At 44.5% G+C, this 27472-nt stretch overlaps 1 protein-coding gene across 6 annotated transcripts in view; it reads right to left on the bottom strand.

Moving 5' to 3' along the window:
* The window catches only part of LOC146192378 (uncharacterized), a 134269-nt gene that overhangs the window by 33622 nt on the left and 73175 nt on the right, over positions 1–27472 (bottom strand). For 5 of the 6 annotated variants that reach the window (XR_014706760.1, XR_014706761.1, XM_084602477.1 and 2 more), the window contains one exon: positions 14572–14675. The exons of the other annotated variant lie outside the window; for it this stretch is intronic. Coding sequence is in view for 3 of the 5 variants with exons in the window: in XM_084602477.1 (XP_084458603.1) it covers positions 14572–14675 (104 nt within the window). In the remaining 2 variants the exon portion in view is untranslated. The remainder of the gene's footprint in view (positions 1–14571; positions 14676–27472) is intronic. 6 annotated transcript variants of the gene reach the window in all.

The following is a 27472-nucleotide window of genomic DNA, read 5'->3' as shown; positions in this document are numbered from 1 at the left end:
CGATAGCGCCTCTCCCACGCGAACAGACCTGGACAGGAGATATCGAGGTACCTGGGGAGCGAGCGGATGCCCCTACTGACTACTTGAAAAACCTTAAAGCGCAGCTCGAGATCGCGGAGCTAACGAGCAGCAAACAGCAAGAGGCGTACGCTTCTCACTACAACAAGCCCGAGATGGCGAAAACCTTTCGTGAAGGTGAGGCGGTTCTTGTCTTTGATGACAAGAGGCGAGGGAAGTTGTACTAGAAGTGGCTCGAGCCGGCGGCAGTGAAAAAGAGATACTGCGAGCACTCATATTATTTAGAGGTGAGTGACAGTCGCCGCATGCTAGTGCATGCAAATAAGTTACGTCCCTACATCGGCAGGGTAGACTCAGTGAGAGTCATATTTCAGGATGACAGCGACTTTGGTGAAGTCGAGTATACTCCGCAGAGGTATGTTCTCAATTTTGCAGATATCGCTCTGCCACTGACATGCCTAACGGGCAAAGGCTCATCGAATAAGATACCGTGGCCAGATGATGCGGACAAAGCCTTCAGCGCGTTAAAGAAGGCTCTATGCGAGGCTGTTTTGGTGACCACTCCAGACCCGCGAAAGCCGTATCTGCTTTTAACGGACGCGTCAGCAGTCGCTGCCGGTGTCTGTTTGGCGCAGCTTTCTGACGACGACACGGAGGCGCCCATAGCCTTCGCCAGTCGCAAGTTCACTCTAATGCGATGGGCTGCAATCGAAAGGGAGGTTTACGACGTAATATGGGCGTTAAAGAATTTGGAGACGTGGGTGTTTGCTGCCACCGCACCCGTTGTCACTGATCACAATCCTCTCTCATTTCTTACGAGTAGTGTGCCGCAAAGCGCAAAGCTTACACGCTGGGCTTTTGCGCTCCAGCGCTATAATGTTGCTATTGAGCATCGCCGAGGAGTCGATCACGCTAACGCAGATGCCTTGTCCAGAATTCCCAAAGCTTGTTGGAACAGGCCACCTGCTGACATCCCACAGTGACCGCTGGGGACAGTGGGCCAGGGAATGGTGCGCGAGCAACAAACTGGAATCATTGGATTCGAAGTGTGCACGCCAAGGCCGAACTCAGTAATCCTGTGGACCATCTTTGTGTGTTTATTTTTTTTTTGCATCATGTGTTTGTGGATGTATGTGATGAAAGGTCGCGCAGCCATGCTCACCGGCTTTCATAACTAGCGTGAGCTTCAGGACGCAATCGCCACTTGCCTAACCTTTTTCTTGTTGTTTTGTCTCGGCTTATCTTGCAATAGATTACCCGAGTCTTGGGGGGAAGGTGTAAGGTCCGGCACATTGCCGTTTGTTTTTTTTTTGTTTTTTTTTTGGTACACTTGGCTGTGAAGGAATGTCTCGGCGGGGTGCCGTAGTGTGAACTGCACGTCTGGTCTCTTTTCAAACACTTATTTCCTAGAAGGAGACCATTAGTTCAAGAGCGCAGGCTCTTCGTTCGGACCCCCGCCACACGTGTCCCTTTGTTAGGGGAGACGGGAGAGATGCTCCGCTTCCCTCGAGCCGGACCTCATTAACGCGGCCCCCCCGCGGTCCCGTCGCCCGAGTGAGAACGGCCAGGGGCCATAAATCCCGCGAGAAGGGTCTGGCTTTCGTCCCTCTGCATAACGTGTAGCTTGCTAGTACACGGCTGTCAGTAAGCGAAAGGGTCGGACAGGCTGCGACGAGTGGCCCACATACGCCGGAAAGAGCTACAGTTACTGTGTTTTTATGTTTTTATGTGTGGAAAGGGGAGCGCTCTCGGCTCACCTCTGGAGCGCGGGACGGGCCCCGAGTTCTTTTGCTGGAGCTACTCCTTGCGTTAAGACGCTCGCGCTGGCGAGGGCTGGGAGTAGCTAGTGGTTGCTTTGGAGCTGGGGCAAGAGGCGCCAGCTCGACTGCGGGGACGCGGAGTCCCTTGTCGCTCTGTTTAACGGTCGGCGCGGCCGACCGCGGCTAGTTTTCCTTTGTTAGTCACTTGTATCACCTCTTGTTCTTTTGTATAAAGTTCTCCGGTTGTTTACCAAGTTGCTCCACCAACTTACTGGCTTGCTCCACCATCCAGTCACCCATCAACATCCGAACCAAAAAACTTTACTATTCTTTACTTACTTGATTGTTGATCTCTACAGAAAATGCAAGGCTCAAGCTACTGCCTGAATTGATAGCTGAATAGGACTTTTCAGTAACTGGTGAGAGAACACTACTCCAAGGTTTTTATTTTGCATCTGCTAGGTTTCGCTCTAATTCTGTTGCTCATGTATATATATATATTTACAGCTCAACAGCCTGCACTTCAAGGTGATGCAAGCACCTCCACTGCAGTGGAGTCTATAATTATTTGCTTTCATTACCAGGCATTTAGATTCGCAGCTTCATGTTTCTATAGCTTGTACAGGTGAACTGCAAGTTTTGTTAACTTACTGTGATGATAGATGAGTTACTGACTAGTTTTTTCTCGTGAAACATATGCTATTCTTTCACGCAGGCCCCTCTGTTAACTTGTATGATGATCCTAGAACTGCTGGTAGGTTGCATAGAGAGAATAAATTTTGTCCATTTGCCTGTGTGTTGCTGTCTATGCATTTTTGCAAGTTGTTAATGGCTGCTGTTTTGCAATGTAGAACTCCCAGGAACCAACCAGTATCCAGATTTTTCATACCTTCCTTAGGGCTCGGTAAGTATAAGGCTTACATTTTGTGTGTATCAGAAACCTGTTTCATGGCCACGCTTGCACTCACAGCGAAAATGTTTTTTTTTTGCAGCTTCACTTACAAAATGATATCAGGTTGTCAAAAGTCCAAGCAACCAGGATTATGGCGTATAAGAAGGCAATCCTTATTGTCAAGGAGACCATGCACACAATTTGGGTGCAGTCTGGACTTGCCATGCAGAGTGTGAAGGGCAGACTTGCTCTACGGAAGAGGGGCACAGCAGAAGAGCCACCAAAGGCAAAACTTACACCAGAAAAGGTGGAAGTTGTTGCTGGTGAGAACTATTTATACATTCAGCTTGTGATCTTGACTGATATGGTGCCATTTTATTTCAGCAACCCTCTCTCACTGGGAGAAAGTCAGCAAATGTGATGCAAGTCTGGCAAAAAAAACTGCAAACATTCTGTGTGAAAAAATCCAGGATGCCATCAAAGCAGAGCAGACACGAAATGATGAGTGAAGGATGAATGACCTGGTAAAGTTTGACAATAAATATTTGCCAATAATTTGACCTTTACTGTTACATATACGGGCTGCATATTTTTGATGTGGCTGTGGCCAGTTGCAACTGAAACCAGTTGCAACTGGGAATTGTTCCTTAAACCAGTTAAACTGGAACCAGTTGGAATCCCAGTTGGAAGTGTTTGCCTGGGCACTGGCTCCAAATGAAAATGAGGTGGTTTCTTATTGAAGGCAAGGAAATAAGTTTAAAATGTAACACATTTATTGGTCATCCAGCATGGATTTAGGCAGTTAATGAAAATATAATTTACGTGGATAGCCATGTTGCAGTGTACATAAAGTGAATGCTATTTTTGACATAGCTTAATCTGGTTGATTCATAAAATATTGATATTGCCAAGAGAGTCAAAATTATTGATGTTAAATAGTTATAGACAACTGCTTTTTTAATTATTCCTTTGAAAACATGAAATATTTTCAAGATTTCCATCGAACACAATTCTTGTAACTAATGTGAACTGATGTTTCTTAGTTGAGTACAGAATTTAAACCCTGTTAATAATCGAGTAAAAAACCTAAGACACTTTATGGCAAAAGTACTGGTGAAAAGTAAGCAAACTCAGTGCTTTGGATGAGATCAGAACATGTGTACATATATAGGTGCATATCTACGGGCATAGGTACATATTCCACGGGCATATGTATGACACTCCTTCAGCTGCTGTCTGCTAGCTTAGCAGAAGATGCGCATTCCGATGATCGGCTACATCACTCGAAGCAAAGTGATGCGAAAACAATTATTTGCAAAAATTTCTAAAAATAATATTAATAGCAGTAATTTTAAATATGTTACTTATCACTTGCCATATAATTTGACTAATGCATGCTTTCCGCACAGTGATCAACATCGCTGTCGTGCCTATGGCTTTAGCCTTCAGAAGCCAAAAAAGCCGTTCCGAAGTCTAGACTAGAAGACTAGCGAGGGACAACATGGCGGTGACAACGGCAAGCATGACGGCAAGTTCGTGCGAATACTTGTTTGCAAATGCTCTGTGCAGCTAAAATCTTGTGCTAATTATCTGTTACCATATTATAAATGTAGCTGTCATTATGAATGATTTTTCTGCCTTTTATCTGCTGGACTAGGTGGTACCACAACTTCTGGCAAGACTCAAAAATGTGAACCGAATTCTACAAGACCCACGACATGCTACTCTTCTGTAAGTGAAAAGTTTCTTTTCTACTGTGGCCATCCCACCCTGTGTAAGTGTTCTAAGGTTGCGTTCAGCAAAATTTTGAGAGGTTATTTAAGGCACTGACAAAGACCAACAATGACTGAAACAGGCCTGATGGCTGCGATGACCGCTGCTGTCTCTCAAACTACGTTTGGATCTACCTGCGGCCAGCAAAAAACCAACTTTATTACCCGATTGTTGCCACCTCGGAACCGTCACTGCATAAGCCGGTGACTTCACTGTGATGACGTGAACCGCTGGTACTTTGGTTTAAAACTAGAAAGCCAGGCTAAAAAATGTGTGAACAGGCAAAGACCCGTAGCTGAATGATTCGGTCCACACCTCTTGCAACTAGATTTATCCATGATGTGATTGTGTGAGATGCTGACCCTCCTTCCCTGCCAGTCAGGCGCAGATTGTTTTTTTTAACTTGCATTAAACTTGCCTTTACAAAGGGTGGCTATAGTTCAAAAGACTACTTTGCAGTGTAGTCTTTAGAGAAAAAATATCAGCGTGCTAATAGGAAGGTTTTTTCACCAGCAGTTTCACTGGCGGTAGATTGTACAGTACTAATACCTGACCATTAATGCAAAACATTTCATCACTTGGCTTGGCCTGATGCTGCATGGCAGAATCATTTTTGTGAACACTGCTGTGTTAGCACACTGTGGCACATTTGAAAAGAATCCAGAAATTCTAGGGCACTTTTTCATGCTTTGCAGTTGATATGCAGTCAGGGCAACTTGGATTGATGAGAGTTTGCGGTTTTTGCTGTCATTTTAAACTGCGAGCACTCTTTGTGAAAGCTCTTAATCAGATTTTTTTTTTTGCTAACTGGGTGTTATGGGAGATTTGGGGACAAATCATGGTAACAGACATTCAAGGTATAATAATGTGCTTTTAATTCACTTATCACTGCCAGCTTTGATCTGATCTGTGTAAGCTATGGCTTGGATTCTATCATGGCTCCTGTGACAACATTCGTAAAACCCTTGAACTAAGACGCCATTATCAACTTGCTTGTAGACTACTGGTGACTGCGTGCATTCATGCTAGTCTTCCAGTAATTGTGTGTCACAAAGCAGCCAGGCCTCGCTCGCTCATTTTACGTGCAACCTCACTGGTTACACCAGTAGTTACGAGGCATTGATCTAAGACCATGCACTCACACTGCTCCTATGAATGGGTTTTTCGTTTTTGAATGAACGAAACATAGTGGGTGTATGTAGTCATTGGTGCAATGTGCACATGCTCACTCAGCATGCAAGTGCCAACAACCTTTCACTTGTTCCATTTGGAAGCACCATTCAGGGAAAATATTTAGAGACCACATGCTCCTACAATACTTCACCTGTCCTCGTATGGATTCTCGCCATATGTGCTGTGTTTTTGCATTTTACTAATTACAGAGCAAAACTTGAAGTAGATGGCGTGTACTTCCTAACTAAAAGCTATGCTTTGCTAGATCCAATATATTTTTCTCTTGACTGCTACAGAACGTGGTCATGCCACTATAAATGGCTAGGGAGGCTGCCATGAAAGACGTGATGGGTCTCACCAATGAAAAAATTGCAGATCTCTGATGCCATTTCGTGCGTGACATTAAAAAGCATCTAAGCTTGTCAACTATGTCATTACTTATGCTTGCCTTTATTACTTTAGGGAACAAGCTGCCAATGGAGTACTAAAGAGAGCAACCTCACAAGCAGCTACGGCAGACAGCGATTGCTAAAGAATGCACAAAGGCATATTCAAGGAATTTTTTAACTTTAATTTTAAACAGAGTGGCGGAGAAGCGCACTAGGAGGAAAGTGGCAGCGAAGTCAGTAGAGAGGCCACATACCCAGATTCCACGCAGCGCCGAAAAGATTATGAGACAGAAGGGAGGTCTCAGACGCTTGCCGAAGTACGGAGAGGCGTTTTTAGTGGACGTGATTATGACAGCAGCTCGAGTCAGCAACGACGCAGTCAAAAATGTGACTTCAATAAACATGAAGCAACATTCCATAGCCGTCGCGATCACCAGCAAGAAATGGAGCGACAAGTATGCCGCAGTGAAGCTTCTCAAGTTTGAAGAAGAATGGGGAGGTGTGAAGACTGCGGCGCTTTCCATTGGCCGTTCGTGACTCCTTTGCGCGCCGATGCCACGAGGAAGAATGTGGCGCTGTTACTAGTGGCGCGGTAAGCTCAGCCACGATGGCCTCGCCTGCGCCGTAGTAGTTGTCAGTCGCTTGGTTCGTTTCATTGGTTCGTCGCCTGCTTCGAAGTGTGTCGCAGTGAAGGCAAGATGCAGTCGACAGCAAAAAAGACCTGGTTGTGACACGGGATATAGAAAAATTTCAGAGAAACTCTCTGTCTTCCGTGCACTTGCCTGTCAAGAAATGTTTGCGGAGCGGTCTCGAGCGATTCCAAGGGCCGACAAGGCATTGAAGGAGAACTCGGCAGCTTGCGAAAAACACATCGACTCTAGGTGTGTGGCCAAAATATTAAGCTGGGCTTGTGGGTGAGGCTTATTTCGATGTAGAATGTGGTTAGAAGGAATGAAACTGCTGCACGTGTTAAAGGTGTGATGTGTATCGGCGCATAACAATATTCTCGCAGTGTGCCCATCCATGCTATTCATGAGGCTTTTCATGCTTACTCAAACTGATCACCATGATGTGTTATTTCTGTTGCCTCTAGATTTATCGCTCGAGACTTCAAGCATAATGGAGCTGAAGTCTTGATACTGCGTCGCATTCCTGCCCTCTCAGAAGACGCAGTACCCGTTTTATTTTCTAGCCTGCCGAAATACATTATCAAGATGCCGGCAAAAGAAAGGAAAAGAAGAGATGCCTCACAAGCTCCTATACCTCCGAAAAAGGAGCAGCACTTGCTTTGACATGACAGAGGAATCGCATCCCCAGCAGACGTGGAAGCTGCAGATAAACAGCGGGATGGAATGCCCAGTCTAGTCGCTGAGCAATTGTTCATTGTCGACCTTAAACTACCTTCAGAACTGTGGTCATTGCAAAAATTTAAGCAAAACAACATTGCTTACTACCAGACTGCAGAGTTTACAAAAAACGAGACGCTGCTAATTGTATTTACCAAAATGGTAAAGTTCTGTATTAGAGAAGGACTTTCCAGGTGCAGCATCTTCTTGGCTGGGCAACTTCATCAGGTAAGTGATATGCAGTGTAAAGAAGCAGACGGCCTAACCTTATGCGCACGATGGAATCAGCCACACGAATGAGTTCGAGAAGCAGAATATAAGTAACATTGCAAGATTGCAGTGAAAGACATACCAAAGCTGACCATGGCTTCATGTTTCAGCCTCTAATAGGCAGCTGGACCCAAATAATTGGCGAGGATGTTTGTACAATGAATATTTTATTTCAAACCGTGTTCAAACAATGATATATGCTGTGCTTAATTTTTCTATAGTTGTATCTGCTTCCAGTGGGCTAAGTTAAGTTAAGTTAAATTGGTTCACAGGAAGGGAAAGGCGCAGTATCTGTCACACTTGCTCTGTGGACACCTGAACCGCGCCGTAAGGGAAGGGAGGAAGGTGGGAATGAAAGTGGAAAGAGAGAAAGAGGAGCCGTAGTGGAGGGCTACGGAGTAATTTCGACCACCTGGGGATCTTTAACGTGCGCTGACATCGCACAGCACACGGACGCCACTTCGTTTCGCCTCCATCGAAACGCAGCCGCCGCGGTCGGGTTCGAACCCGGAAACTCCGGCACAGTAGTCGGGCGTCTTACCACTGCACCACCCCGGCGGGGCTCCAGTGGGCTGATGAAACATTATTTCATGATAATCATCCTTGCTTTGGCACATGCGGAAAGCGCGCAATAACCGAAACGGATTCATTTCTTCCTTGAGGGTAGCAATGCAGCCGACGTGATGTGCTCATTTCATCTGTGTGCCTTACCACGCCACGGCCGATCAGTGCTGCCATCACGTGGCAGCGCCTTGGGGTCATGCTTCAGCGGCCGGTTTTCACACCTCCCCCTTTTAGCCACCCTAGCTTGGTTCAGTTTTTGCCAGTTCCCGCAGACAGCAAAACTGTTTGCTGCCATTTATTCTCGTTCTAGCGAGAAGCGAGCAGCAAGAATGACGTTTAGTTACTTATCTGAAGATCACAGCTTCGAAAGTTATGCCAAGTTTCTTTGACGCGCGTCTGAACTTATTTACGGCAGTGTTTACAAGCTGCCGGCAGTGACTCCTCTCCGGCACCTCACCGACAGGCAGCATCCGCTCGAGTACTACACAGTAGGGGTGTTCCAAGCCCGTTATCGCTTCTCAAAGCGAGCAGTTACATCAATTCTAGCAGAGCTGAAATTGCCTTCCAACACGGACAACAGAGGAGCCCCGCTACCTGCTATGTTGAAGGTGCTGATTGCACTATGCTTTAATGGAAGCGGTGATATGCAAACTGTTGTTGGTGACCTTGTTTGCATATCACAACCCTCTGTGTGCCGATGGATCTGGGAAATGACACAGTTGATCTGTCTGCGACTGTACCCGAAGTATGTTCGGCTACCAAGCGCATCAGAAGCGAGGTCAGTAATGACCAGGTTCCATGCCTTGGTAGGATTCCCTGGCATTACTGGACGCATAGATTGCACTCATGTGCCCATAAATAGCCCAGATGGAGGCAAAGCGGAGGTGTTCAGAAAGCGAAAAGGGGTCTTCTCCATAAATGTGCAGGTGAGCGCTTCCTTTTTTTGTAACTTGGTAGAAATGACAATGAAAATCGGGTTTTTTTGCCAACTTGCAAAGCACGTCCGGAAGAGCACCTGATTTTTTTTTTTTACTGCTGTGTGATTTCAACAGCATTATTATTTTCTTCCATACATGTAGAGGCTTTGTCAAAAGTTTAGAGGCCAGGGGATTTGCTTTTAAAAGCCGTGTACTGGCACTTCTTTTGCATTTGTGGAAGTCCTTCCTACTGGTGAGGGTAAGACAAAAATATCCTTCTTAACTTCAGTAGATTTGGAACGGTGCGTCTGCATCACGAGCTACACGATGTGGCCCAGAAGTAAACCCCCTGAGCTCTAAACATTTGACAAAGGCTGTACCACACATGTGCCAACACTAGTCAGTACACTGAAGTAAACACACAGACACAACATAAACACCCCTAAAGAAGGTTGCAATGTGAAAGCGAAGTAGTTAACATATGGAATATATACACATATCCCCGCAGGGGGCACCTGTTAAAGCAGGTGTTTGTGTGTTTTGTGCGACACCACGGACCCCGAGCAGCCACGTTTAGCTGTGCATGGCATCGTCGTGTCTGGGGAAAAGGGGATCCTGGTGGTTGAGCCGATGCCGAGTGTTCGGACCTTTAAGGCCCCTCGGCGGAGGCAACACATCACTTTGGCCCACGCTTCCCATAGACGGCACCTCCGGCCTGACCCGACCGTGGGAAATCGGCAGTTGCCTTTTCCTGTCCTCCCCTCCATCTTTTGGTTTCCTGTCCTCTTGCTTACAACTGTGCTGTCTCCTCCTCTTTTGTTTTTTTTTTTTTTCATTTTCCAGGCAACAAGGGTTAACCTTGTGTGGCTAACCACCCTGTGTTACGCCATATTTGGTTATAGTCAGGGTGTAAGGCTGGCGTGGGCTGGACTTTCTCGGAAGCTCCTGTCCCGTCCCCTTGTTGGGCTCGGTGGTGGGCGGCCGCCACCCTGGCCGAACATCAACATTATTTTATGGCTTCTTTACTCTCACATGATCGATCCCGAAAAAGGGGTCGCACCAACGAAACCTCTAAATTCTTCCTGAAAAACCCAAACAGGTTCCCAGGATTTCATGTAGTACACAGTGACAACGCCGAGAAAACGGCTAGACAAATCTCACCTTTCATAGTGACCCAAAACACTGACAGAAGTAATAGGTCAGGGTTACGTGAAGAAACTTCCGAACGGAGATCTTCTGTTGGAAATCTTCTATAATCATCAACATGAAAAACTGTCCACATTAAAATCTTTTGGAGAAATCCCGGTGACCATCAGTCCACACCGTTCTCTGAACACTGTCAGCGGAGTTATCTCTGACGATGACCTCAGGTCCCTAACCGAAGAGGAACTTCTAGCCCTTTCACTGTCACGAACGTACCGGTACATATTCGCGTTTCCTCCCCGCAGTGTCAATAACGTACCCGTACGTATTCTATCTTGCGTTCAAATCTTCGTGCCTCACCGTAAAGCTACCGCGCTTGGACTTGCTCCGCCGTCTGTTGAATCTTTCTACAAGCTGATATGCTCGCTCCGCGCCGATATGACACATATATGGAAGAGTATGGTGCAACCGCGCCCGCCCGTTCTTTGCTCGTGGGAGGGGGCGTGGTCGCTCCGTGACACTACTCTCTCGAGCGAGCGATCCTTCGGCGCGCGCGTGCAGTTATGGGTTCAAAGTTTGTTCTGCCATCTGCGGCAGGTTTGGAGGTTTTTATTTTTATTCTTTGTCGCGCTTCCGCTACGGCGCGGCAAGTTCAGGGCCGCACGCGGTTGCCTCTCTCCGACTGACATATGACTCGATTGCTGCATTCGCTCCCTCCACGCGCCCTCGCTTGAGGACAGCTTGCCGTTAGCAGGAGCAGCACACGAGTGTTTTAGCCTCTTTCCATCTTTTTCTCTTTCGACTTCACTACGCGCCGTTTCTCTCCCTTGTGCTGGCCACTGAATGTGCGCCCTCCGCGCGCGCTCACTTTCGGATGGCGGACCGCACGGGACCTTCGACAGCTGACTGGAGCGATGGCTCTTCGGGCTCTGATTACCAGCCAAGCTTGGATTCAGACTCTGACAGCGTCTCATAGGAGGAAGGGGTGAGTTCCTCGTCATCAGATTCGGATGTTGCAACGGCGGGGCCATCATCCCGGAAGCGTGCACGGCAAACCGAAACTATATGGAAAAAAGGCGATTTCACACCGAAGTTGTTTCCTTTCGACGCGTCAAGTTCCGGACCGTCCGCTAGCGCAACTCTTCAGCCAGATGCGCAAGAAGTTGATTATTTCAAGCTGTTTTTTGATGAGTCGATTGTTTCGCACATTGCTAGCGAAACGAACAGATTCGCGCGAGTGAAGACAACCGCACCAGGACTGGTGCGCACATCGCGGCTGAAAGCTTGGGTGGAAACAAGTGTGCCAGAAATGTACTGTTTTCTTGCGGTCGTTTTGCTGATGGGCCTGGTCAGAAAGAATGCCTTGCAAGACTATTGGAGTACTGACCCTATGTTGCAGACACCATTTTTTGCAACAATTTTTTCATTCAACCGGTTCGCGCTCCTCCTGCGGCTCCCGCATCTGAGCGACTCCGCAGATACTGCCGATCGCCTGAGAACGGTGCGGCCATTTATGGAAGCAATTCAGAGCAAGCTAGGCAGTCTACTAATTCCCCACCAAGACGTTTGCATTGATGAGTCTATGATGCCATGGAAAGGGCGGCTGTCATTTCGGCAATACATTTCTTCAAAGAGGCACCACTTTGGCATCAAGTTGTTTGTTTTGTGCGACGTCAAAACTGGCTACATATTGAAATTTGTTGTGTATACTGGTGCCACAACAAAAATGACCATGGTCACAGATTTGGAATTTTCTGGCTCTATCGTTCTCGAGCTACTGGAAGGCTACCTCGGAAAAGGACATTCGCTATTTGTGGACAATTGGTATAGTAGTCCTGCATTATTCAACTGCCTTCAAGACAAAAAAACTAACGCATGTGGAACTCTTCGGAGCAACAGAAAGGGACTTCCAACTTTCTCAAAAAAGATGAAAAAGGCGAAGTAGAGTCATTTCACACCAAGACGCTTCTTGCGCTCAAATGACATGACAAGAGGGATGTACATGTCCTAACGTCAATGCATGATGCACGTCTGGAAGACACAGGGAAAGTGGATAGAGTAACAGGGGAGAAGAAGTGGAAGCCCGCATGTGTCCTCGAATCAATATGAAGATGGGATTAGTGGACAAGACTGACATGATGATGAGTTTCTCGGAAGGTATTAGGAAGTTCCTCAAGTGGTACAAAAAGTTTTTTTTTCATATCATGGACATGTGCCTCCTCAATGCCTTCATCCTGTGGAGCGAAAATGGTGGACGCAAAACATTCGGTGAATTCCGATTGAATGTCGTTTACCAACTCATTCAAGAGTTTCATACTGCTAGGAGTGGAGGTAGGAAACAGAGTGGTGATGACCCGACAAGGCTTACGGCACGAAACTTTCCCCAGATGGTTCCTCAAAACGAAGCGAAGGGGAGCCGCACTCAACGGAGGTGTCACGTCTGTTGGAACACTATTCGAGGGCAAAAGAAAAGGAAAGACACTCGTGTCATGTGCCCTGTGTGCGACAAGGGATTGTGCTTGGACCCATGCTTCAGGATCTACCACACTCTGAAGAAGTATTGAGCGTGTTTTTTTTTTATTTTATCATATATCATTTATAGTCAGACTGATGATGATGATGTTTATTTAAACACCTGCAGAACACTGAAATGTGCAAATTGCATTGACTAATTTATTTGTATACCCATCATAATGCAAAATAAATCTTTATGCTCGTTCCCTGATATGCTCGTTCTCTGAAACCAAGTCGACACTGGGGGTGCGTCCCGGTCAGAAACAGCCGACAGTGAAAGCGCTAGAAGGCCTCAAAGACCAAAACGTAACAGATGTTTATAGAATAAAAATGAGGCGTGATGACAAAGAGATTCCGACCAAGCACCTTGTCCTGACATTTGCACAAAGTATCCTCCCCGAATCAGTCGAAATAGGCTATGTGAAACTTCAACTCAGGAAATATATTCCAAATCCTCGCCGCTGTTTCAAGTGCCAACGCTATGGTCACGGCTCCCAGACCTGCTGCGGCCAGCCGAGATGTGCAAAATGTGCTTCCCATGAACACGATTCCCAGAAATGTGAGGTTCAGACACATTTGTGTGCCAACTGTGAGGGTACTCATCCTGCCTATCCACGCACATGCCCAATATGGAAACAGGAAAAGGAAATCATTACCATCAAGGTCAAAGAAAACAGAACTTTCCGGGAAGCACGAAATCGTGTTCTGCCAAAAAAACCTGCCTATTCTGTTGTGGCACAACAGAGCACTGAGCCACAACAGACTCTGGCACCTGCCCAGGTTTCACACTGTTCTGCCAAAAAAACCTGCCTATTCTGTTGTGGCACAACAGAGCACTGAGCCACAACAGACTCTGGCACCTGCCCAGGTTTCACACAGTGAACCGGGAGCAGGGCCATCCGTGCCCTTGGTGGCTGCGGCCAGCGTTGCGCCACCACCAGAAAAACAGGCTGTGCAGACCCCCAGGTCAGCCGGCCTCAAGGCCTCTCACCACGCGGTGAGGGGAAATACAAACGCACCTGTGCGGTCCGCACGGGCGTCCAGCGTGTCAGAAGACGCGATGGACACAAGCCAAGGCAGTCCTGTGCCGTCAACGTCAGACGGACGGCGCAGCTCCTTGGATCGACAAAAACGAGAAAAGGCCCTAATCAGAGGGCCTGAAAACAAAACTTAGATTTCTCTACTCATATAATACAAAATGGGTTTTTTACAATGGAACTGCAGAGGACTTTTAACTAATATGAATGACATAAAACACTTATTGGCCACTCACTCACCACTAACCTTGTGTTTGCAAGAGACAAATTTAGGTCCCAAACATAAGAACATACTCAAAAACTATAGTCTTCCGTCGCGACCGAGAGCAAGCTCTCAGGCGGCGTTGCCATCATAGTAAAAAATGGAGTAGCAGTTCGAGAACACAAACTTAAAACTAACTTTGAAGCTATAGCGGTAACCTTACAGGCTTTTAAAACTATAACTGTGTGCTGCATATACTTAGAGCCACACCTTAAATTTAGTAGTTATGAATTAGAAGATCTTTTAAAGCAGCTTCCAGAGCCATTTTTAATAGTAGGAGATTTTAATGCACATTCCATCCTTTGGGCAGTAGAAAAACAGATATGAGAGGCGAAATCATCGATGATTGTATACTATGTAATAATATCTGTCTCCTTAACACCGGGAAACCAACCTACTGTTCATCTAGTTCAGGAAAAATGAGCTGTATTGATTTATCCCTCAGCTCACCATCAATTTTTACAGATTTTAAATGGGACGTTTTAGATAATCCATATGGAAGTGATCACTTACCTATACTAATCAGCTTAACATCTTCACCAAAAATCATCCCATCCAAGCCGCGACGCTGGAAACTACATTTAGCCGATTGGGCACTGTTCCGAGAGAAGGCCAGCCTAGAAAAAATTACTCCAGATAAATATAATATGGATGAACTAAATGATGCTTACATAAATTGTATCCTTACTGCAGCACATATAGCAATTCTTCAGTCCTCAGGAGTGGTGAAACAAAATCACAAAACCTGGTATTCAAAAGAATGTAAACAAGCAAAAAAAGGACAAAACAAAGCATGGGGAATTTTTCGCAGATACCCAACACAGGACAATTTCGTCAAGTTTAAAAAAGCAAGAGCAAAAGCCCGCTACATCCGCCGCCGCGCCGAAAAAGCCTCCTGGCAGAGCTATGTAACTTCTATGAACAGCTCAACAACATCAAAACAAATGTGGGAACAGGTTAGAAAGCTAAACGGCAGCTACTCTCCATTTACCATTCCCCTTCTAACAGCCCCCGGAGTACAGACTATACAAGAACAGGCCGACATTTTAGGTGAATATTTTTCTGCAGTGTCCAGTTCATCACACTACACTCAAACATTCCTAAAACACAAAAACACAGCAGAGAAACAAAAACTCCCTACAAGTAGTGGTACAAAAGAACCCTATAATAGCTTAATTACACTACAAGAAATAAAAAATGTCCTAACTGCCGGTAAACAAACTGCACCTGGTCCTGACCAAATTCACTACAAAATGCTCGCCCATTTATCCGAACCTGCCATAGAGGCACTATTAAAATTTTTTAACAAAATATGGGTCCTAGGAAAATTGCCAGAGGCGTGGAAAAAAGCTGTTGTCGTACCATTTTTAAAACCCGGAAAGGAGCCGACATCTCCTGGTAGTTATAGGCCCATTGCTCTCACCAGCTGTTTAGCAAAATCCTTTGAAAGTGTTTTAAACATCAGACTGACTTTTGTTTTAGAATCTCATCAACTTTTAAACATTCATCAGAGCGGTTTTAAAAAAGGATGCTCAACAACTGACCATCTCGTGCATCTTGAAAACACTATCAGAGAGGCTTTTATACACCGACAGCATTGCCTTGCCGTTTTCTTTGACCTTGAGAAAGCATATGATACAACTTGGAGGTATGGGATATTGCGCGACCTAGCAGATTTGGGCATACGTGGCAGAATGCTAAAGGTTTTAAGTGACTTTTTGTCACATCGGTCGTTTCAAGTACGTCTTGGGACCACTTTATCAAGAACCTTTCTGCAGGAGAATGGTGTGCCCCAAGGGTGCATTTTCAGCACCACACTTTTCGTTGTAAAAATGAATACGATTAGTAAAGTAATACCAAATTCCATAATGTATTCACTCTATGTGGACGACCTTCAAATAGCCTACACATCATGCAACATGTCCACATGTGAGAGACAGATCCAATAAACAATAAATAAGCTAACAAAATGGGCCAGTGAAAATGGGTTTAACTTTTCTCCGCAGACGACAGTGGCAGTTATATTCTCGCTCAAACGAGGCATACAGCCCAATCCTACCTTACACCTAAATGAAATCAAATTGCCCATAAACAATAACCATAAATTTTTGGGCATTACTTTTGAGAAAAAAACTCACTTTTCTCCCTCACATACAAGCACTAAAGAAGAAAGCCTCCAAATCCCTAAACATCCTAAAAGTCCTTTCACGCAAACATTGGGGATCCGATAGGGCATGCCTTTTGCATATATATCGCTCTGTTGTGCGCTCCTCCTTGGACTATGGAAGCATAGTTTATGGATCAGTTAGGTAATCATATTTAAAGAAATTAGATCCAGTGCATAACTTAGGCCTCCGCCTTGCTTGTGGTGCATACAGAACGTCTCCTGTGCATAGCCTCTATGTTGAAACTAACGAGCCTTCACTGAAAGATAGACGAGCTTTACTTACATGCACATATGTCCTCAGAATAAGGACACGGAAAAAACACATCTGTTACCCGATTGTCACAACTTGCCCCTCCCGAACAATATTCTCAAATAAGCCTCAGACAACAAGACCATTGATAATGCGATTTGAAGACATTTGCCGTGAGCTCCATATTCTGGACACCTTGCCTGATGTCACTCAAGAAAATAGGCCCCTGGCCCCATGGTACAACTTTCCAACAGCTTGTGACCTCACTCTTACACAGTTCAAAAAGAGCGAAACTCCTACAGAACATATATTACAAGAATATCGCGCACTAAAAGAGAAATACAGAAAATGCACAGAGTTTTACACGGATGGATCAAAAACTGCCTCCTATGTTGGCAGCGCTGTAGTGGATCGGAACTCTGAAAAAATCATTCGACTTCCTCAATGTGCATCAGTATTTGCAGCCGAGTGTTATGCTGTCCTGGTAGCTGTAGCAAAAATTGTGTACGAGGGCACTGAGAACAGTGTTATCTATACAGATTCACTGAGTGTACTCACAGCTCTCAACTCCAGAAATGCAGTCATGCCATTACTCGGTAACATAATACACGATGTAATAAAGATATCAACCCAAGGACATAACATAATATTCTGTTGGGTCCCAAGCCACATGGGCATTGAAGGAAATGAGAGAGCGGATGTGTGTGCTACTCAAGCAGGCAGGAAAGAAATCGAGAAAGTAAACATACCTTATGAGGATTACATAAAGTTAATTAAACGAAAACAAAAGGATATACGGCAGTCTATATGGAATAACCAAGAAAGTAATAAATTGCACCAATTGCACCTCGTAAAGCCTATAATAGAAGAATGGGAAACAAGCACTCATCAGAAACGCTTCATGGAGGTTTCAGCATGCCGTCTGTGTATTGGGCACACACATCTCACACATTACGTTTTACTAATGAAACAAGATAAGCCAACGTGTGGAGAATGCGGAGAATGGGCACACACATCTCACACATTACGTTTTACTAATGAAACAAGATAAGCCAACGTGTGGAGAATGCGGAGAAGTACTCACAGTCAACCACATCCTGATTACATGCCCAAAACTAGAGACACTACGGAGAAAGCATTTCACTATTTTTTATGATCGTGCCATCCCTTTCCATCCCAAATTACTTTTAGGAGAAAGGGCAATAATAAACTTAACATGTGTTCTTAGTTTTTTAAAAGAAGCAGACGTTCTGAACAAACTGTAAACTTTAAAGAACCTTCTTCCCCTTTTCAAATAAGAACAGATTTTAACCTTGCTCTTGGCGCATGATAGCCTCAGTTGCTTATGCGCCAAAAAACCATAATACAATACAATACTATACACATATGTTGCATGCTTATCTAGAGTGCATGCACATGCCCAGTGACCGTGGCTGCCTATGGATGCCACAGAAAGCTTTGGCCAGTCCATCAGACAGCAGCAGTATCACAAATACACCGAAGGCCTCTAGACAGGTGTGTAGAAGACTGTACATGGTATCTACAAAGACAAAACGGATACCCACATGATACTGACAACACTCAGCTGAAGAGTGTAGGCAAGGAACAAGATTCTGTGGCACAGACAGGAGAATAACAAATTATAGGGCTAAAAAAGTCAATCAATCCACAAGATGGCAAGTGCTGCACAGGAGTGTCCAGTACAGAACTTTTGTTGCTGGGAATGACAGCTGAACGTGACATTTCATTGTGGTGTATTTAATGTAGTGCTAAGGATTCTAAAGCAATGCTATATGAATTCTAATGTGATTTTTTTTAATGTGTGCAGGTATTGATGCAACGACCATGAGCTTCCTGCCCTGCTGTCAGATGTTATTGGTGCCAAAATCCAATGCTAGAGGGCACGGCTGATGCGGTGAACCTAGACGAGTAAGTAGTACAATTCCTCGAGTACAAGCACTGCAGTCATTCTGTCCTCACGTTTGCCACTAGAACAAAGAGTTGTGGCATAGAAATCGTGCAGCATATGCATTTTGAAGTTGATGTTTGGTAAAGACACACTAAAATGACTGAAAAGAATTATATAAAGCAAGAACGCATGTGCACACATGTGACAAGAACAGGTCACATCAGTTTCCTCTATTCATCAATTTGAAGCTTTATTCTTAATTAAGCAGCTGTCTCAACGAATGGTCTCAAATAAAACTTTCACTTTCGAGATTCTGTGCAGTTCCTCAAAAAAAAAGAAAGTGATGACATTGTAAGCACATCATGTGTATCACTTCTTGTACAAATAAATCAACCTCAAATCAGACTGCACAGAGCAGAATTGTTTACAAGCAGAAATGCATTCTGGCAAGTGGTTTACTAATTCTACAGGATCACTAATGGGCAAATCATTAACACAGGCTCATTAAGGATGGCTGCAAAGAACCTTTGCCAGGCACAGTTGATGAGCCAGAAGAACAAGGGCATGCAGCCCATGTTCTTCTGGCGTGTAATGGAGCTGTATACAGACTACCAGCCACCAGTAGGTGCCACTGGCGAACATTTTTTTTTTAATTCATTGGGCTCAGCAGATGGACAAGAAGGCACCACAAATTCTGTAGGTAGAAATGAAGTCGAATTGCATTATTCAAATGGTGATAGTCTTACGGAAACAACAGTGGTGCGACCACCAATGGTCACCACCACAGCGCAGCATCAGTAGCATCAGCAGTAACAGAGATAATATTGGCTCCATGCCTCTCAAGGCCAGCCCAGCAGGCGCAACATCTTGAAAATGCAATAAAACTAAACCGCGGGAATGCCAAGTTGGAACTGGTGGTCCTGCAGGCCAGAAAAAGTTACCAGTATGGAAATGAGTGCAGAAGGAGCTCCTGCAAAAGCAGAGCAGAATTGAAGGCACTGTGCAATGCTGCTGTGTCTGTGGTTAATAAATATGGGGCTGTTGATGTAATACTAGCTGCAACACAATCTGAAATGAGAACACAAGAGCGCAAGGGGCAACTGGGAACTCGAGAAAAAGCGTCGCAGGCTTGAGCTGAAAAAACTGGAGCTGGAGCTCAAAGAAAGGAAAAGTACAACTTCCGAAGATGAAGAAAGCAACAGAGTGGCCTCACATTCTCCTTAAATTTCAGCCCTATTGGCACTTATATATGTATATGTATATATATATATATATATATATATATATATATATATATATATATATATATATATATATGTATTTATATATATATATATATATATATATATATATATATATATATATATATATATATATATATATAATATTTTTTTTCAGCTAGCATAAAGTAGGCATAAGAATCCGCAAGGTTTATAGGTGCAAATGTTTTAATATTTTATTACATATATGGTGCTCAACATGTCAAAACAATGCACAGCGGCATTATAATCTGTGCCTTTCCTTTTTCTAGACTGTGATACGTGGTTTTCACACTGCTGTAAAAATACCTCTACAGATATGCGCCTAGTCCTGATGCAACCATTTCTTTTTTGTGCTGCTCAAGGGTGCAGGCTCAGCCTTGGCTCATGGGATGTTTCTGTGCATCATAATTCCTTACTTAAACAAGGAATGGCTTGATGACGAAGCTCTGTATAGGTCTCATGAGGCGTGAAAAAATATGAATAATTGTTCCCTCGTCGTCTTGGCTAACAAGAATTATAAAGCCAGCATGCCTCAAAAGCTAAAATCGAGGCAAGTGAAGAAACAGCAAATGTATCACAGCTTTTCATACCTCATGTAATTATGTGGTGGTATGAAATCATGTCTGTCACTCTGCTGCTGCTGCTAAAACAGACCGGAACAGTAAGAAAAGAAATTGGGTAAAAAATATTGGCCGTCGTAAGAAATACCATGTGCTGATCTGTGATAGACATGTCTTTCATGCCGCCGCAAATAATAGAACAACCAATATAGATGTCTACATCCCTTTAAAAACAAATCTTAAGGCACAAATCATCTTTCCTACTCAAGTTCAGAATACTGTACCAACGTGAAGTGCTAAGAAGCAGAAGAATTTTGACATTATGCTGTCCAGCTTTTGTACTACTTTCTCTTCTTTTGGCCGCGGCCTGTTTTTCCTGTGTGCACAATTGGAAAACATGTTGCTATCCACCTCCTACTAGTTTATCACTGATTAACACTAAATATCAGATAATAGATTGGAAATCAGCGTAGTCTGGGGTAAGAAACATGCATGTCGGCGCATTCGCATCACTGGTAACATCTTGCCTCTTGCATTTAGTTGAGAAATGTCATCATAAATTTTCTGGACAGTGGAATGGATACAGTAAAATACCACTTGAACGAACGTCACTTAAACGAATTATTCAGTTGTATGAACTTTAATAATTTCCCCTGCAGAAGCTCCATTGAACGCTATGCAAACGCTCTTCATTTTAACGAAATTCAGTTGTTGCTCATTTCAGTTCTACGAACATTTTCTATAACGTCATCCTGTGTTTCCCACATCATACTGAGCATTTCAACCAGAACAACGTGCACTTTTTACTGAATATTATGAGAAACATATTTTATTAGAGCGTGACGAAAGCTGGCCATCATTTAGCTCTAAGCCTAACTGGCTATCTAAACAAGCCTGTATCCAGCGGAATCACAGCTATCTTTGTATGCTTAATTGGATCCACAGTCATAGGCACCCATAGCCACAACTTGAGCCCTACAAAGCTTCTTAGCTCCAAGGAAGGCGTACGTATAATGCTCGTTATTTGTGATCTGCGGAAGGAATCATCTGGTTGGAGGAAATGAATGCCTCTGCTGCCCAACAGACCGTTCCGCCTGACGAGGTTCATGGGAGCTTGCACACAGTGACTGAGGCTAAGACCACTGCAGTCCTAAGCTCAAAAGTGCTGCAAAATTTCAGTTCAGCGAACTTTCATTTTAACAAACATTTTCCTACGGTCCCTTGAAGTTCGTTCAAGTGAAGTTTCACTGTACATAGGTCTCAATTTAATACAGGGACATAACTGTAAGTAATGTGTGTTTCCTTGTTGCAACCACTTTTTGGACCAACATGCACTGATCAACTATACGGATTTGCCCTGGATTCATGACGTGCTTCTATGTGCCAAAATTCCTCACTATTAATTTAGTGAAATAACTGTAAGTGATATGTATTCTCTTGTTGCAACCACTTTTTGGACCAATGCAGTGATCAAACTATACAGGTTCATCCTTCATGCATGACGTGCTTCCATGTGCCAAAATTCCGCGCAAAGTTGTGCTGTCCTGGCAACACACACTACTCAAAGCGTACAGAGTAAGGTTCGAATACTCAATCAACTTTCGGGCCAAATGTTAATATGCTTATAGAAAAGGCTGACAACTAGTAAGTGTACTGATGTGCTTTTTGCGAACATTGTTTTCTTTTTGCTGGTGTTACCTTTTGAATTTTAGTAATGTCTGTACACAACTGAAATAAATTGTCTTGCTGTGCACTGTAATTTTGCAGTTATGACAAAATAATTGCTCAGTAAGAAGAAGCATTTGTACACTCAAGGGCGAAATATGATTCATAAAACAGGGGATACAAATATTTACTTTACAAATTACAGAATAATTTGATACAGCAAGAAAGGTGTTGATGCACAAGTGCATTCTGAACCGAGTTGCCATCGGCAGTCATGTCGCTAGGGCGAACTGGCACCTCAGGTGGAAAAAGGCAATATTCATCGCTATTCATCGCATGTGTGTTCTTTGAGAATGCTGTGCAGCACACAGCAGGCAATAATGATTGCCGAGCACCGAAGAGGTGCCATTTGGAGCTCCCCATGCAGGCAATGAAAGCGCCACTTCAGCTGGCCAATTGTTCTGCACAAGCAAAGTGCTGCCCTCAACTGTCCCAGACATGCTGAAACAACAATATAATTCAAGCACTGATGCATGCATCTGCCTCAGGATATATGTGCATTGTCACCTATTAACTGTAAACTGTGCAAGGTTAATGAGAGATGAGCACCCTTCCAGATAAATTGATTGCTAATTGAATGAAATGAAATCTAGTAACATGTACCAAATAGAGAAGACAACCTATATATAGCCAGCAGGCTAAGAATGCATTTCACTGAGTCTGTTCTAATGTCTCAGTGTATGAAAAGCAAATCAGAGTACAAACAAAATAGCTAGCCAATAATGGTCCTGTCATTTTTTTCATAACAGTATGACCGACTACATGAGATGTCGATCGTGTACATAACAGTAGAAGTGCTTGTTATTTCGAAGATCATTTGATGCGTTCATTACATCCTCAGAGTGTGTAAATGCAATAGTACGAGAGCACTGACTGGCAGCTGTGTTTACTTTGACAGAAGCGCTAAGCTTGCCTCTCCACAATCTACCTTGTAATGCCATGTGCCGCATTGTAGTGCCTTTTCCCTGGCGTGTCTGCTGTCTGGAACGGCAACATTAACCAGGGCCTGCATGGGTGTCCCCTGTCGCTAAGCAGCGCTCAGGTCTCAACATGTCTCAACATCTCACACGGCACGTCAGACAGAGAAGTCCCCCTTGCCTAAGGACACAAAGGTACACCAAGAATTTTCAATCTCGCTGGCTCCCATTTAGTCCACAGGAGGATCTCAGCCCAACTGGAAGGTCATGCAAGCGGCCCTAGACCATGCTATCGCGTGCACAGGAGCGATGTTGTGCAAGACACACTGGCATCCATCTTCACCGGAATGATTGGCAGTGACCTGATCCCAGCTGATTGGCAGTGTGGCAGGGTTAGCCTTGTACCAAAGAAAGGAGGCTATGCGGGGCTCTGGAGGGACTATCGTCCGCTCACCAAGACGAGCATATTTTACTGGTTGGTTCGCCCACATTTTGAAAAGGTGGAAGAGTAGACGGGCCGAGAATGCTAGAGCGCTCAGCGAACTTCAGAATTGCTTCCGCCCAGGGAGACGCCTAGAGGGCAGACTCTTCATGCTCAGCCAGACTATAGAGATTGCTCAAAACAAAACTCGGGGCCTGGTGGGCTGCTTCCTAGGCGTTGCCAAGGCATACGGATAGCGTCCCCCATGAACCACTGTTCCATTGCCAGGAAAGCTGAAAATACCGCCTGTGTGGATAAACCTGCTGCGCCGGCTCTACAGTGAGAACACAGTTGTGGCCTGATTTGGTGGTACCCACTTGGAGCCCACGTCTTAACAGGGGCCTCAGACAAGGCTGCCCGCTATCACCGCTGTATACAATACGTTGCAGGCCTTGAGCGAACCCTGCTTGCTAGTCGGGGCTGGGCTTCACACTTCCCCGTATGTATGAGGGAATGCCGGAAGTGTTTGTTCTTCCAGGACTTGCATAACGTGGACAACCAGCAGCAGCTGGTCACCCTGGCACACCAACTTGAGTACATCAACTCCGACTGCAATTCAACACCAGGAAGTCCCCACTGCTGCAGTTCTCGAGCCTGCAGAGTGGGGCTGAGGTGACCCTGTCCAACAGCGACACCATACCTGGGGCTACCGAGCACCGTTACCTGGGCGTACTGCTGAGCTCTGCGCCTTTGCTGCTGTAGGCCTACAAAAAGCACATTCGGTAAGCCAGCCGCAGGGCTGGCAGTATGTTGCATCAACGCTGCCTGTCGGGATGGAACAGGTATTAGCTGGTTCGCGAAATAGGGAAAGCAGTTCATGTGCTTGCATTAACATTTGAAAATGATGTGCTCTGCTAATCAGCAAAAACAGTCTTGATTGGAACGCAGCCAGCGCAGAGTGGGCAGAGTTGCACTGAGCTGCAATGGACGAGTTGCACTTAAGGCCATACAAAGTACCCTCCGCTCGCCTTCGTTTGAGGCACGCGAGGCGGGCAGTAATCGTTCCTATGAAGGCCGCCTGCGGACTATGCCCGACAGCAGGTGAGCATAAAGATTTTTCCGCTACCTGTTTCAACAGACACGCCAATGACCCTCCAGGAAGATACCAGGAGCTCCACAATCGAACCCCGCCGGACAGGGAGGAGGGCTGCATCGAGGCACCATGGACCGCATCAAAAGGGAACATGATATTCAACAAGCTTTTCTGACCCGGCTGTTACATCAGGAAAGAGAACTTTTGAATCCGAATGCAGTAAATATTCTTGCAAGTGAGACTACAAGCATGCAACGATGGTTTGCGCATACTGAACGAGAAGCTGCAGGCTTTTAAAGGTGAGTTTGTGCAGAAGACGCTGCAGATGCACCAGAGTGAGAAAATTGCCGCGCAGACAACGATGCTTCTCTGTCACCACATCGAGACTCTTCAGGTGCCTGCTCATCCTGCCTACAGCCATTGCTCTACGAAGACAGCAGTTTTACCGGAGATTTTCACCAAATCTCCTTTCGACTTAACCATCGATTCAGTCACTGAGCATAAAGAAAAAAAAGTCCAAAGTTCCGGCCGGGCCCTGGCCAAGGTATATTTGTCTTGGGCGGGCTGGGCACTCCGATCACAAATACATGTAACATTACGATGCAATGCGATAAGCGTCTAGAATGCATAGCATTTTCGCGCGCCGTCCTCGCGCAGGAGCTTCCGAGTTCTTTTCCGGCGTCGACCCGCCTTTCCTCACCGCCAACGGATTTTTGGTAGCCGTCAGTGACCTAGCATAGGGGCCACTTGTGGGTTTTTTAGTTTCAAGTTTCACATCTCTGCTTTGGTAACACCGGCACTGATGTTTAGGTATCCATTTCAAAATTCGTGCCACGCTGTTGCCTATCACACGTTCCTATAGTGACTTATTCCTGCATCGTTTGAAGTGAGGCATAACTAAAAGCATCTCTGAAGCAAGTTTCCTCTTGTTTCTCTTGTTAAAAAAATTTCACGTGAGGCACATGGTGAGGCAGGCAATCTCACCGAGTACTTGGCTACAAAATCAACCCCTTGTTCAGGTTTAGAGCTAGTGCACTTTTGCAGAAGCAAAGAGACTACTTACCGAAAATTTGTTTTTTTATTGAAGAATGTGTTAGTCTTTCCCGCCATAAGATGTAGCACCAAAAGAAACTTTAGCACTAATGGTTTCATTTTCCAAGAGTGCCGTAAATGCCTGAATTCAATGAATAACTTGTAGTTTTTGTACAATAAGTAATTCATACATGCGTCCTGTGCCGTTATATATTCTGCAAATTTGTCATTTCAAACGTGAGAACTCAATATTTTAAAGTTTTGGATAAACCAATCATAGTGAAATTTTTTTTCATTGCTTCAACTGCATTTATAGCATGATGGGCTGGGCCCGGGCTTCCCAGAAGTTCTAGTTCACTGCAAATGTCTTCAAAACGCATTTGGCCTCGTTGCTTGTGGTTTATTTGTGAAAATTACTTGTGAGCGGCATGTTGTGGCTATTGGATAGCAGAGGTGTTTTTTCTGTGACCTTATTCTAAGGACATAAGCACAGGTAAGTGAAGCCCTTCTATCTTTCAGCGGAGGCTCATTTGTTTCCAAATACAGACTATCAACAGGGGATGTTCTGTAAATGCCACCAGAAAGGCGCAAACCTAGGTTATGTGCTGGGTCCAATTTCCTTAGATATGATTGTCTAGGTGGTCCACAGACTAGGGACCCGTAGTCCAAGCTGGACCGCATAACAGATTGATTTCTATGCAGAAGACGCACTATCAGACGACCCAACACATCACCTGACGCTGCGTTTTCTATTCTTCCTTCTTGCTCTGTAATATTTTTGCTGCTGCAATTTGTGCATTGCATAAAAATGAGGTTGCTTCTTTCCAGCTTGTACTTGTAGTGTGTGTTGGTTACTTGGGAACAATGAATGCTGGTCCTGCTGGTCCATTCATTGGGAAGTAAACTCATGGCATTGTAGGTAATGAGCACTAGCTAGCTTGCACTTTTTTCTTCAATACTTGAATGCGTCTTGCCATGTTTCCAGGCATGAGTGGGCGACAAGTATGGTTTGGTTTTATCAGGGATACGGCCACTGTGCAGGGGGTGTTCACATAAACACATGCTTCACTGTGATCATGTCTACTAGGTATTGGCTGGGAACCTTCGCTTTGAAATCTGGAGCTCTAAAACCACAATTGTGCATTTTGTTCTTCTCCGGAAAAATTTTTCCCATCGATCTAAAATTAGCCAGAATTATTGCATCAATTTGCTGTTTTTACGAAGCTTAAACAAGCCAAATTGTAGTGTGTATTGTATTTTTTTGTTTTTTCTGTGTGATTGTTACCTGGTATGCCCCTCCTGCTTGGGCCATAAGGCCTGCAGTATTATGAAATAAATAAATAAAATCAATAATGTTATGACGTAGAAATAGAGGATCATTTTGCGAGCAACAATTCTTAGCACTGTAACATATTACCCATTTTTATTGTATGCAATTTTTTTAATCTTGCCCGAGTGGTTAACTCATTGCTCTAATATTCAAACTGATCTTCAGTGAATTGTAGCTCGAACATACATGAACAGAGGAAAAAAGCAGAAGCCCAATGCAGTTTCGACAATTTTCTCTCACCGACCTCTCCTGAAGCAAAGTAAGCCTCCTCAACACACATGAACCTCACACCCTCACACTGACAGTAGTAAGATATTTCTACGGCTGGCTCTTTTTCGTCCTCGATTTATGGGAAAACAAGAAAGTATAAGAAATTGAAGTCAATGTATAGATAACTCGTCAGATATGAGCTAACTGATAAGATTGACAACATAACTGAATGAAAATTGAGGTATATCAAAGGTCACATGACAGCATGATTATATAGTGATGGTTATGAATAGTGACAGCTAATTATGTGACTGTTACGGATATCAATAGCTAATGATAATAATAGGCCTGGATATTGAGCTGATAGTGTTCATTACGAATAGTGACAGTTATGATACGTCACTTTACGGCATTACAGTAGATAGCGATAGTTAATAATGTGGCAGTTATGCTTCCGCATTTCCCCACATTGAAGACTTAATTGCACCAAGTAATTTTTTTTTTATCTGATTGTTGCACTCAATGAAATTATGCTATT

This window comes from Amblyomma maculatum, chromosome 4, assembly GCF_055883805.1.
Source record: "Amblyomma maculatum isolate TAMU_Amacu chromosome 4, ASM5588380v1, whole genome shotgun sequence".
NCBI classification, from domain to species: Eukaryota; Metazoa; Arthropoda; class Arachnida; order Ixodida; family Ixodidae; genus Amblyomma; species Amblyomma maculatum.
This window is presented reverse-complemented; position numbering and strand designations above follow the sequence as displayed.